We start from the raw sequence: 13,697 nt of genomic DNA, 5'->3' as shown, positions 1-13,697 counted from the left end.
CTATAACGGGGGAATTTCATTGGTTTTTTACGAGTGAAATGTCCAGCTAACTATAACATGTGTGAAACCTATTGTTTTTTAAGTGAATTTGCAAGGTTTTTTAAATGCTAATTCGTAACTATAACGTGTGTGAAACCTATGGTTTTTTCAGTGAATTTGTACGGTTTTTTAAATGCTAAGTAATGTTTTTATTTCATTATTTTTTTTTTCAGGTTTTACACCGTGCGCGCACCGTGCGTGTTCTGTGGGCACTCGGTGCGCTTCGCGCACCGAGCACCCACGGTTCGCAGTGCGTGCAGGGTGCGCGCACCTCGCGATTTAAAAAAAAAAAAAATGTTTTTTTTCCCTTGGGGGTCCTTCTGTGACCCCTTGACAAAGGTTAGGGGGTCAGGAACTGTCCACTCTGCCCCCTTTTCACGTTCTCCACCTTTGATTTTCACCCCCTCAGACTGCGAGAGACAAAATGCCGGCCGACACTTCCTGGTTTTGACCGATTCGAATGTTTACCGACATCTAACAACCAATCAGAATTGCGCTCGCGCACGGCAGGGTGCGCGCACTGTGCGCGCGTATAGATAGTGATACGCTTTTAAATGCTATTTTCTCAGGAAATACTGTACAGATTTACACCAGACCTGCAAAAGGCACTTCCTTGACCTTACGGCTACCTCTCTGCCGAATTTCAAGTAATTCTGTTCAGCCGTTCGGGCTGTAGCTGTGTCCAAAGGTCCTATGGAAAAATGCATGGGGAAAACGCGGTTTGGGACCCCCCTTTTTTCTCGGCCCCCCTCTTGACGAATCACCCCGAGACTTTCAGGGTAGGAGCTGAATGGAGCGCCCCATTAGTTTTGAAAATTTCGTGAGGATTCGTCAACCGGCGCCAAAGTTATTCATATATAATTGAAAGTTTAAAGCTGAAGATAGGGTGCAATGGCAGGACTGAAACATGTTTTAAAGGGCTACTTAAATAGGTAGCACAATAAATGCTGAAGGTCGACCAGTAGCATTTAATTTACAGGCCCTGGCTACATGCTGTACTACTTTACAAGGGAGTTTAGCAGTAGTAAAGAGCACTAAGTCCTCAATCCAACAAAAACTAATTTCAGCAAAACATAAGAGAAGGCAAAATGTTTGGGGGAAGATCACACAAAGGCTGACAGTTCTAACAACTGCCAACTCCAGGACCTGCTTAGACAATGGAATCATTGCGTTTTTGTCGTGCTTTTTTGTTTTCATTGACAGGTTTCCGCTTTGGATAGCTTCCAATTGGCAACATTTTAACAGAGGAGGAGATTTTGATCATGATCAGTTGCACCTCTTGCATGCTTGGACATGTAAAGCTTGGAATCTCTTTGTTTAATTGGATTTGAGTGCACTGAGCTCATACTTGACACAGAAACTGCAGTTGTGGTTGGGGCGAGGGCACCAAAAGCAGATTATGTGCGAGTCTGAATTCGATATTTGCTTCCTACAGGCCTGCACTGTTTTGAATACTGACACTTTTGGCATGATTTCATGTCTAACAAGATAGGCGGTTACGACAAATGTATTTATGGAATCGATTTGGTAAAGCAGTCAATGGAGGCGCTTCAATCTGTGGCTGGGGATACAAAAGAGAAATAAATGTCTGTGTACAGGTGGTGCCTTCAATGGCGCTGTGTCATTGTGTATAAGCAAGGGACCGGAAATGTGAATGGACCTTCTCAATACCATCAGCAAGAGCTGGCAGCTATTGCACAAGTTCTAAATTCAGATTGGTGCATTTAGAAGATTTTTAGGATGAGAAATCTGCAGAAGTAAGAATCCATCAGAAAATTGTGTTATACAATACTTGGGCTTGCCATACATAACCATCCTTTAGGTAGGCTTTAATAGACCAGCCTGTAGTCAAGTAAGATTGTTAAGTGCCAATTTCCCATCACAGACCAAGTACCCAGTACTCTACACAGAAGGGCTTTCACACTTTTAGAATGCTTGGTGACTCATGCAAGTGTAAAAATGGTCAACATATATTTTGATTGCTTGCTGATGACACCAAATGTAACAGCATACTGGTGATGTGATTTCGGCGTTCTTTGAGGTTGGAACCTTACTTGTCTAAAAACAGCTTTTTTTGTAAAAAGGGTAGATATGAGGGTGGGTAGGGTGGAAGAGAGAGCAATAGATAGTATCATTGCTAGAGTTTGGCAATTCAAAATGTGGCATTTCATTATGTACACATCAGTGTATATCAAATAGATAGCACATATTAAATAGACAGTTCTTTGGTATAGTGTTCTTAGGGATTCAACATGACGTGACACTGTCTTATGTTTAAATGCAAAGAAATTGTTGCAAAAATGCTACAAAAGACGCACCATGTCAGATGGGCATTCAAAGAGTACAAAGCTGAAGACAAACTTCACTATACTGGTGTGGAGACCATTACATAATGCCTGTCCCTGCAGGTTGTAGTGATTAGCATGGCAGGCATTATTAAGAATTCCCTATGTTCGAAATTCCTCAATAAATGCTCAGTACAGTAGCTGTTATTATTGCCCATGTATTGGGTACAGATGTTTTGGAAGTGGAATGATAGAAGACTGAGTCTTCCCAGCCATGATTTCAGCCGGTAACCTGCAGGACAGATACAAATCTTACCATTAAGAGTTGAACTTGCAGGTTCCTTTTAAAAGCTACATGAAGTGTTAAAGGAGTTCTGTATAGACAATCTCAGTGCCTCATTCTCAATAAATCACAATTTTTGCACTAAAGGTACTTTGCAGAAGAATGAGGATTAAGAGATCTGCTTGAAGTATTACACAGTATAAATTTTAACAGACACATTTTTAAGGAAAACGTGGCAAAACTGTCCAGGTGTTAATGGATGGAAAAAGGCCTCACATTGGATAACGAAAGCGCAAAAAAACACCACGTTACACCTTAATGTAACCTGTGGTGCTTTGAATAAGTTGTAATGACTTCATCCAATACGTACCACAAGCTGCGAAATTGGCATTTACATGGTGCAGCACTAATCAGCCATTCACCACACAGCTCAGATTGAGGCCCCAAGAGGGACTCCCAAAGGTTCTGCTCACATGGGATTTAAGAATTTCACATTAAAATGAGAACCTAACTCTAGGGTACATTATAAATGAACAAGAACAAATGCGTACCTATGTTTTTAAAGGTGGGAACAAAAAGAACATCAAAACTATTAATAAAGAAAAGTTTACCAATCACTTGCAGGGCCGCGGACGATCTTCTTCGTGTGAAAACCAGTGGTGAAGAGAAATTTAGCAGCAAGCTGTATGCTAATCATTGTGATTTCCTCTGCTTCTGGCAACAGATGATCTTGCCCTAAAAAAGCAAAAAATAAAAACTATTTGGGAAATCACCTACTTTAAAGATGCATCAGGCAGTACAATACTCAACATTTGTCAGCCCAATTAGGTTTAATACGCTCAACTGTGTTATTACCAGTTAAAACTTCAATAATTGCACATTATTTCTTGATAAGAGGAAATCTGGTCAGAAACACTATCATTGCAAACCTTGATCCGTAGGATGGTCTCCAAGGAAAGTGAAGGGTACGCTATGATTATGGTTTCCAGTTAAAAAATAGTTTACCTGATAAACCACCACCAAAAGGAACACTTGATTTTCAACAGAAACTGGAAAACACCAGATTTGCTGCTCTTTTACTGCTTTAGTGCCCTTTGGTTTTAAAGAAGTAAAAATGCAGGCCCTATCTCTAAGCGCTTTTCTGTGATGGATGCTCTAGGTATGACTCTTTTGGGACACTGTATGCCAATATTCACTTTTGACCATCAGCAATGTCCCTGGACCTTCTTGCACACCCACCTTTTGGAGTATAGCTCATTGCATATGGATTCTGCTCACTATTCACTGCACAATGATGTGTAGTGACCAGCTGGTTCACAACTAAACTATGACCACAGTTTCATTCAAAGGGATTAGGCATCACCCTGATGTCCGCCACCTTCACTAAGAGCAGGACAGAGCTTAGCTTTCTAAAACCTCAGGTATTGAGATCGTGGCAACAAAGATCACTGAGAATACAATGCCTCCAGAGCAGTGCTTTTCAAATATTTTAAAGCCACTACCCACTTTTTAGGACAAATGTAGGAGAGTAGGGTCTGCTATCCTATGGTCACCCCAAATGTTTGCTTTTTGCTTCACTGGTTTTTGACATATTGAGGCTGTGGGCCTGCTAATCAGACCCCAAGCCTGCTGTTCTCTCTAACTAAATTGACACTATGCACCCTAGGTGCATAACCAATTGGAAGTGGATCACCCTGTGAGCCCCTGTACCAGTGTACACTAGGTACCCAGGGAATTGGTGTATCTAAGGCCTGCCAAGGGCTGAAGCATGTATTATGCCACCCCAGCCTTGGCCTAACAAATTTGACACAACTGGCTGATCTCTCAGCTGGGGTAAGTTGGTGTAACCACCTCTTACTTAGGTGTAGTATACCTATACCTAACCTTAAATGGGACACATGTTAACCTATAAGTCACTCCTATGGCAGGCCTTAACAACCCTGAAGGCAGAGTGCTTGGTTCCATGTGAGATGGTGCTCTGGCATGAGCTGAGCCTGTCTGCAGGGGTCGGAACAACCTCCTTCTACCGTTTCCAGATATCGCCATACCATATACTCTTAAGTGCATTATGAACCTCGCAGTTAAATGCTATCTTTGGTTTGGCTTTATCAAAACATGTCGAGTAAGGTGTCATACGAATTGGAATACTAACCCCTCGCCAATTCTGGCGACGGGGTTAGCATTCCACCCTTCTAGAGGGACACGACATGTACAGTACCTGAAACCCGGGTAAAATCAGACATAGCCTCAGCTCCACAAAATGGATGCTGCCACCACAGACACAAGTCTGCCCTCCTGCTGCTGGGAGTCCTTCCAGCTTGGGAGACGTGGACAAAGGGTTTCCTGCCAGGGGAGGTGCGAGCACCACCCCAGACAGGATTTTGTGTATTGGTCAGGTAGGGCTTGAAAGGAATCAGACATGCCTGAGGCTCACAAGGAGCCTCGGTGCATATGCCAGTTCAAACCGGTCCTGGGGCACACCAGCCCCGGACCTGGGGCGAGCTGGACAAAGGATTGGGGGTGTAACCACCCCCCTTCCTGGTCCCACCCTTAGGGAGGGACCTAGCAGGTAGTCCGGCCCCTAGAATCCGCTTAAAGGTAGGAGCTGTGTCCTAAGACTTCAGAAATCCTGGAATCAACTTAACCACAAGAAGAAGACGGGAACTTCGACGCTCTGCTGCACAGAGGACTGAAGGAAATCTCCCCTATGGTCAGGGAGTGACCATCTTGCTAACGCAAGCACCAACCAGCTATTGAACGTCTGCTTTGCCGCCGCCTCCAGCCGGAGCCCGAGCCCAGAGCCCGACAAGACCTGGACCTCCAGACCTCTCACCGCCCGATCCACAGTCCCTGCAAAGAAGGAACCCGTGGAGGCACCGAGACACGTGGAGCCAGCCATCTTGGAAGACCGACGACAAGCTGCAAGCGCAACGACAGAGGCTCCCTCCAAGTTGTGCTTTGGGTCCTGAGAAGCCCAACACCCGAGCAGCATCTGCACCAAAGGTGAGCCCTCCAGCATCTCCACGATCTGCGTGGGGCCCCTCTGCACTTTGCATCTCGACGCGCCTGCCCGGTCCCAGGCCCGTTGGCTAGTGGCCATTTTGGCGACCTATTTTTAAATCAACGACGCTGGTCTGGTTGCTCCAGACTGGCCCTAGCTGCTCTCCAAAAGAGCAGCCCCTCTGACCTTGCTGGTCAGAACAATCAGCTTTCTTGAACTTCCACGACTCCTGCCTTTGCCAAGGCTTGTTTGCTTCTTTCGAGTCGCCGACACCGCCGACAGCGAGAGCCTGCGTGGGACAGCTTGTGACTCGACTCCTGGACGTCGACCTTCAGGGACCACGTGGCTGCGGAGACAAGCTACACCTAACCACCTGTTTGCACCCGACATCGCCTGGTACCTACCTGGTGCCTCGCCGGTCACTGGCTAGTGACTGTGAACACTGTCCCCTCTGCTTTCAGGTCTTCTACAACTCCGATCCACCCTTGGATCCAACGCAGCTCTTCTGGACCGACCGCCTGCAGCATCTTTGTCATCAGGCTCCATTGAATCGATAGAAGAAACCCGACGCACTTCGAGACCTATGCACCCGCTTCCTGTGGGTGAGGTAAAGCTGGCACTCCGGTGCCCAAGTGTAGAGAAACATCTCTAGTGTCTGTGTTTTGAATCTTGAGATCGTAGTCCATCCAGAAGACCCTTTCTGCAGTAACTTTTACGCACCCATTGAAAACCTATGGGAGCACGCGTGTGACTTTCCTCACTGCACACGCGACCCGTGGACCTCCTGGTCACTAACTGAAGTTAGCTCCTTGTAGGCCCAGCGATTCCAGAGGCCCTAGGCCTTTTCCCTTTCCTGTTCGTGGTACTTATACCACTATTTTAGTATATGGTTTGGGTGGCCACCAGGGCCCATCCATATAAAGTGCAACTAATGTATATTATAACATTGTCTTGTTTAACGATTTGCGCTCCTGTGCTCAAAGAGTCTAGGGGATACTTTGAGAAATAAATACATATATATTTTGAATATATATCTGTGTGGTGTCCTTTCATTGGTATAAAGGGGGGTTACATTTGGTAAAACAGCCTGCTTAACACGCTTTAACGAGTTTAGCCTCAAAGACTGCTTAGCCTACGCTACCACTAGGGCAGCTAGTCCGAAAAGGTTGACTTACAACCACACCATAAGGGTTGCTTGGCATGGTGCAAGGTGGTCACTTTAACTAGTGAACATCATATACCAGGCCAACTTCTCACAACAAAAATTTGTGACCCACCAAGAGACAAACATGGAGAGGAGAGAGGGTATGCCGCGACACAAGGTGGCCAGGGCAGAGCCAGAATAAGATAGTCTGTCTCCAAAGAAAGAAGTAGGATAGAAAAGGATCATCAGCTGCCCTGGGTAACCAGAGTGAGGCAGAGGCATATAGCAGGCTGACAGGGAAATGAAAGAAAGAGGGACTACAAATACATGACCATGGTAACGCAGAGGGCACTGGACTAACCTCTACACACACTGTGCCATAGTCTTGAGACAGACGGTCCGTCAGAATGCAGCAATTACAGCCCTTCCAAGGGTGCATGAAATGGGTAATTTAGTTTGCTTCCTCAGGGGAGCTGTAATTGGTGTAGTCAGCTGATGGATTCGCCTTGTCACAAGACTGAATCACAAAGCATGAACGACTTTGGATCTGGGGAACCAGGTTTGAGTCCCGGCATTAGCTCAACATTCTGGGCAAATCACTTACATGTGAGTATGGCATATTTATCAGTCCAAGATGTCTTTTTTTGTTCACTTGAGACCCTACCCAGAAATAAATTCATTCAAGTCCAAAGCAAACATTATGACCTCTAAAATAAGCCCCATGCTGCAGTGACCCACAAGCAAAGCTTTGCACCTTAGGGGTATGTGGAATGCCATCTCAACTAGGGTTCACCAGGCTTCCTTGGTCTGCGAGTAATGGGTCCAAAAGCACCTGACTGAATACTAATTTGGCCTCTTATGCATTTCATGGAATGTAGATCTTTTTAGATTTGCCATAGTGCCCACTTCAACTTCAGGCCTTCATCCTCCAAGCACATTTGCCGCATCACAGTGAGGAGTCCCAAGCGAGATAAGACACTACCTATTCCATCTCAGGGTCAGGGGGTCTTAAAAGACTGACCTCTATTGCAGATCAAACAAATTCATTGTGAATATCAGCCCTGCGCCTATTGTTGAAAGTTAATGGAAACCAATTTGAATTTAGGGAAACTTGGGCTTTCTGGACAACAAGATCAATCATATGAATATGAAAACTATCAATAGAAGTAGCCACTCTTCCCCGAGGGACAGCCAGAATGTGATGTCCTGCTATACTAGGGGAGAGGATGTTTGTGTTCTAGCCAGAGCTGCCGACTTTGGAACTGGGGAGCAAAGTTCAAGTTTTCGGCGTCAGGTCAACATCTTGGGCAAATCTCCTGGTGCCTAAAAAAGATTGTGGCCTTGTGTGATAAGTGGTGCTCATGTAAAGAGCTCCAATTCCTTCAAGACGGGTTTGTGCTATACAAAAATGCAAAATATTGTTATATTTATAACATTACATGACACCAAATGTTAATGTTGCTTGATTATATACATTTCCCTTAACCTTTTAAGGGCAAGCATCAGCCAATGGAGGACGCCTGCACTACCCCTGCAGAGCTTTCGCCGACAACTGAACAACACTGGGGAAGCATTAAAATGATTCTCCAGGGCTTTTACTGGAGGATTCCTTAAAAACAAAAAGCCTGGTTGTGAATCTGAAACTTTTTTGCTTTAGCCCCGACCTCCCGCCAACCCATCTGTGACATCAGTGCACCACGGGGAGCACGGACGTCACCAATCCCCAACAGAGGAGCCAGGAGAAAGAGGGGAGTGTTCTCTGTCACATCTGGAGGGGCTTTTGGGTTTAAGGTGGCCTCCGCAGTTTTAAGGGAGACATTGCTGGAAAGTGGAGAGTTTCCCCTTTCCAGTGATGCCTTTCTCAAAATATTTTCTGCTTCTGTATTGCAGATGGACAGTGATCCATGAGTAGGATGCACTAGACACCAGGGAATTACGTCATTTTGAGGCTCTGTCCTCCGGAACATGGGCCCACCACTATTATTGGGCATTTTATAAAAGCTGAGGAAGCTTCTCTTCCCTTGGGGTTACGCAATCGTACCCACAGAGGAAAACAAAATGATGGTCATAAAACCAAGTACTTTGGGGATTCGAGCCTGGTATGCCACCAGCAGCTGACCCTCTCAACTCCCTGGGGCATATTAAAATATATTTAAAAATGTTTTTTCCCCAGGGAGAGGTGATCAAGCCCCGCAGAGGAAAATAATGGCAGGTACAAATTTCTTTGTTTTGGGGGTCAGCCCCCTGCTATATGGGCTTTCCTCCATGGACAGCATTTTAGCTTTTTATAACATATGTTTGATTTCCCCAGTGCGGTTGTGCCCCCATCAAGTGTATTTTTCCTCTGGGGTCCTTGACTGCACCCTCATAAAGGGTGTGATTGTGCCCCCCAGGGGAAAACAAAGCAGCACCTATGCATTCCTCCCCTAAGGGAAAAATAGGTACACAAAATGTTTGTTTTCCCCTGTGCTCACCAGGGTAATACAATACTTACTATAAGAAATGTGGCCCCCATCATATAGGTGAAAAAACAGAGATCCACATTTACAAATAAGGGCTGTTTTGAACTTGTAAATATACTGCTTTTAAGTGTTCTTCAAAGTATGGAAGACCATGCATTTGTGCTTGTTTTTTTAACATAGAATCAAAAGTAAAAACCCACAAACAGACAAAAATCTGGCCCACATACTGTCCTTTCAGACCAGTCCTTATGCCTTTCGCAGACTGCCTTTCAGCCCAGTCCGTCAGTGGCACTCTCATATTTTGAGGGTCACCCCTCCCAAAATATGTGCGGGCCCCTATAGGGATAAGTATGTTCTTCAAAAATGTTTGTTTCCACTTGGGGAGCGCCCCCAATGTTGGCACAATTCTACCCTTCCAGAGGGGAAAAAACACATTGTTTTATCCACTGGACCACCAGGTAATTTGTAGGTCTACGTAATGGGCATGTTGCTAGTGTTTATTTCCCATATATTGTACGACAAGTATTGCCTGCAGCAAGCACAAATACATACAATCTTCTACACCATGCCAATGACCCATACTGCTCGTCTTCAGTAAATAAATATGGACCACACATACAAAGAGATTGCCTCGTGTTTGTGTGACTTTTTTCGCGCATACTCAGCAAAATCTTTGTTGAGATTTTTACAAAACCGCTGGATTGATTCCATTCCTCTTGCCTGAGTATTACGGAAAGATTTGGGAGCGGGAGGATATTCTTTAAACACATTGATATTTACTTTATTTAAGAAAATTGTTCTCTTGATACCCAGGCTTTTGTTATATTGGGACACTCTTGGTCCCTCTTTTGGCTGTGTCAAGATTTATTCTGTGATATACTACATATTAGAGGTCTTCGTGCATTTTATATTAGACACCTTCTACTGAGGACTGTCCCATGTACTTATTAGATGCCTGATGACCGAAAAGTCGACAAATTGACCTCTACAATTGCTAACAGATGGAATTCAAGAAAACACTACATGAAGCAATGAGTTTGTAAGACATGTAAAAAAGAGCAGCCGAGTTGTCGCCCAGTTTGTAACAGTTCTCTACCCTCATCTTTTGGAATCTTGATGATCTGGTTAGGCAGCGGAAGAGTGCTATTCTCTATCCCATATTATAAACTCAGAAAATGTTGGTGATATTTATGTTTTTGCACACATACACTTTGGATTAAAAAATGTGGTTGTATGTCTCTGTAAAATGAGTACACTTAACAATATATTTGAAAGTGAATATTTAATATATACTTTTTTGAATACTTTGTTTTTAATTGATTTATGAGTGGGATAGGATTTTGCCTATACCACACCCTCGAAATAAGTTACTAAGTGTGAATCTCCCTCCTTCACAGGGTGGTTTGTTTTTATATATTAGTACCCAGTCTCCTGGGGAATTATTGCATTACCGTATTTTGGTGTACACGGAAACAGAGCATGGAGATGGGGGTATAAGAATGATATTTATGTAGAACCAGGTAAAAGCCCTCAGATAGGCTAGGTGAAGGGCCTAAGAACCCATCTAGAATTTGAGAGGGAGGGCGAAGAGCAAAGATTATACAACCTCCATGAAACTATAAATATAGGTTCTCTTGCCCTCCTTCATGAAAACAAGTGCAAACACGCTGTGATGAGAATGTTATTAATATTCTGCCATGAAACGATGCAAAGCTGCACAAGAGAGGTTATGAGAGGATATATGAGTATAGATTTATATATTCACCCCCTCTCCCCCCAACACAAGCAATACCATCAATTTCCTTAAGGAAAAACGTAGCACTCCATCTCTGGTATGCAGATTTATTTGTGCACACAAAACTCGTTTTGGCCTCGAACAAAGCCTTTCTCAAGTCGTAAAAATACTTATGTAAATATAGGAACGTCATCATAAACATAGACTGATATGTCTACAGGGATGCAAATATACAAGCATTTTTTTTGGATGAGAACCGTTATTGACATCAATAATTCCTTCATTTAATTTCAAACGAAAGGATGTTTCAATAATAGCAATTATGTTCCTCATTTCCTGTTTCCAGGTTTGCGCATTGCTCTCATGGGCAAATATCTGGGGCAGCATCCTTGGATATAGATTTAAAAGTCCAACACTGAAATATAGATGAATGGGAAAATCGAGACATGAAGCTGTTCATTCATTTTTTGATGAGGAAATAACAGATATTGACAGCCCCTTCTCGTACTATCAACCTGCCATTAAACAGATGCTTTACCAGCTGGTAAGACTGGCGACAAATGAACAAAAATAAATTCTGGGAAATCTCCACTCTAACTATGTAGAGGTGGGATGTGTGCCTAGAGGATTGGGAATCTTTATTGTTCCGACATATCAGAACCCACATCCTAAACAGCATTTATAGCCAAAACATGCAAAGGCATGATGGAGACTCTAAACAAATATGCCAAAACTGATTTGGAAAGCACATGAAAGGAACTCACCAAGATTAGGATTGAAATGAATACATATAAGGAATTAGTGAAGGAGTTCCTGGCTGCCCTTGAAACAAAACTAAGTGTCAGGAGAAAATAAAAATCTAGAAAAGGCGCAAGGTCCTCAGGGACAAAATAAACAGCAGTGAAGTGTATATCCTCAACTTTGCTCACAATTTTGATTCTGCAAATGCTGGCCTCAGAAGCACATGTAGCAAACAAACAGGAGATCATGTCAACAGTCAATGTCTGAGGTGGGATTGGAAATTGAAGACATTTCAAATGTAACAGCAATCAGCAGGCCACAATTTTTATTTTAGAGGAGTTCAAACTCCTAAAACAGAAACAATGACAATCTCAATGTGGAAGACCACGGGGACGAGCAAAAGAAAGGGTAGGTAACAGAAGAACAAGTTACTTACCTTCGGTAACGATGTATCTGTAAGAAACATTAGTTAGTTAGATTCCTCACCTTAGAATATCCCCAGGCGTCAGACTGGATCCGGAAGATTTTTCGTCAGCAATACCCCTTGCGCGTCGCTAGGCGTCGTCTGCGGCTCCGCGTCCGTCGTCGGCGTCGTGCGCCGGAATGACGTCGGAGTACTTAGACGCCGCCCTCGCGCGCTGACGTCAGTTCTTGTACATAGCTTTCCGCGCCAGGAACGCAGAGCCATGCAAAGACCGACACTGGTGCCAAAAATAAAATCTAGGGGCCTGAAAAGGATAACCTTAACCCTAGATGTCAGTTCGCAGAACGGGGAGGATGGGTGGGTCGGTGAGTAATCTAACTAACTAATGTTTCTTACAGATACATCGTTACCGAAGGTAAGTAACTTGTTCATCTGAAAGAAACACGTTAGTTAGATTCCTCACCTTAGAATAGATACCCAAGCAATACCATCCCCGGTGGTGGGTCTGCGAACCAAGATCACACCAGAAAGTCCTGGAGGACAGAACGGCCAAAGAAGCCATCCCTCCGGACTTGGCTGTCAAGGCAATAATGCCTGGCAAACGTGTGTAGCGAAGCCCACGTCGCCGCCTGACAGATGTCCTGCAAAGGGACACCCCGTCCCAAAGCAGTAGTAGCCGCTGTGGCCCGAGTGGAATGGGCGCGCAGCCCAACAGGAGGGTCCTTTTTTGCCAAGGAATAACAAATTTTGATGCACAAAACGACCCACCGAGAGATGGTCCGTTTGTGCACAGCTTTCCCCTTCTTAGCACGCACGTATCCAACGAAAAGTTGGTCGTCCACCCGGAACTGCTTTGTGCGGTCCAAATAAAAGGAGAGCGCACGTTTTGGGTCCAGACGGTGGAGCCTCTCTTCCTCTTTGGAAGGATGCGGAGGCGGAAAGAAAGTGGGCAAGGTGACAGACTGCCCAAGATGAAATGGAGTCACCACTTTCGGAAGAAAGGAGGGACGAGGCCGAAGGACAACCTTGTCTGGATGAACAGAGAGAAAGGGAGGCTTTGAAGATAAAGCCTGGAGCTCACTCACCCGTCTAGCCGAGGTGATGGCTACCAGAAAAGCAGTCTTAAGCGTCAGCAGACGAAGAGGACAATTATGAGGAGGCTCAAAGGGAGCACACATTAGAAATGTGAGAACAAGATTCAAGTCCCCACTGAGGCATTACAAAAGGGACAGGAGGGAACGTGTGAGTAATGCCTTTTAGAAAGCGTGTAACTACAGGGGACTTGAAAAGAGAAGGCTGATCAGGAAGCCGCAAGAAGGCAGAGATGGCAGCAAGATAACCTTTCAAGGTGCCCAGGGCAGAGCCCTGCCGGGCCAAAGAAAGAAGAAAGAGGAGAATCTCAGAAAGAGGGGCGCAAAGGGGATCCACAGCCTTTGCTGTGCACCATGCCACAAATTTGTTCCACCGGCAGGCGTATACCGTCTTTGTGGAGGGACGCCTGGCTGCCAGAATGATATCACAGACTTCAGGAGGCAAGTCAAATGGCATCAACTGCCGCCGCTCAATCTCCACGCATGGAGGTG

General features: G+C 44.7%; 1 protein-coding gene across 2 annotated transcripts in view; it reads right to left on the bottom strand.

The window, feature by feature from the left end:
- The window catches only part of USP9X (ubiquitin specific peptidase 9 X-linked), a 1,605,828-nt gene that overhangs the window by 299,714 nt on the left and 1,292,417 nt on the right, over positions 1-13,697 (bottom strand). For both annotated transcript variants that reach the window (XM_085622934.1, XM_085622935.1), the window contains exon 36: positions 3,219-3,342. In XM_085622934.1, coding sequence (XP_085479060.1) covers positions 3,219-3,342 — 124 coding nt within the window. The remainder of the gene's footprint in view (positions 1-3,218; positions 3,343-13,697) is intronic.

The sequence above is a fragment of the Triturus cristatus genome, chromosome 8, assembly GCF_964204655.1.
Source record: "Triturus cristatus chromosome 8, aTriCri1.1, whole genome shotgun sequence".
Taxonomy (NCBI): domain Eukaryota; kingdom Metazoa; phylum Chordata; class Amphibia; order Caudata; family Salamandridae; genus Triturus; species Triturus cristatus.
Note: the sequence above shows the minus strand (reverse complement) of the source record. Positions and strands in the feature narration are given on the sequence as shown.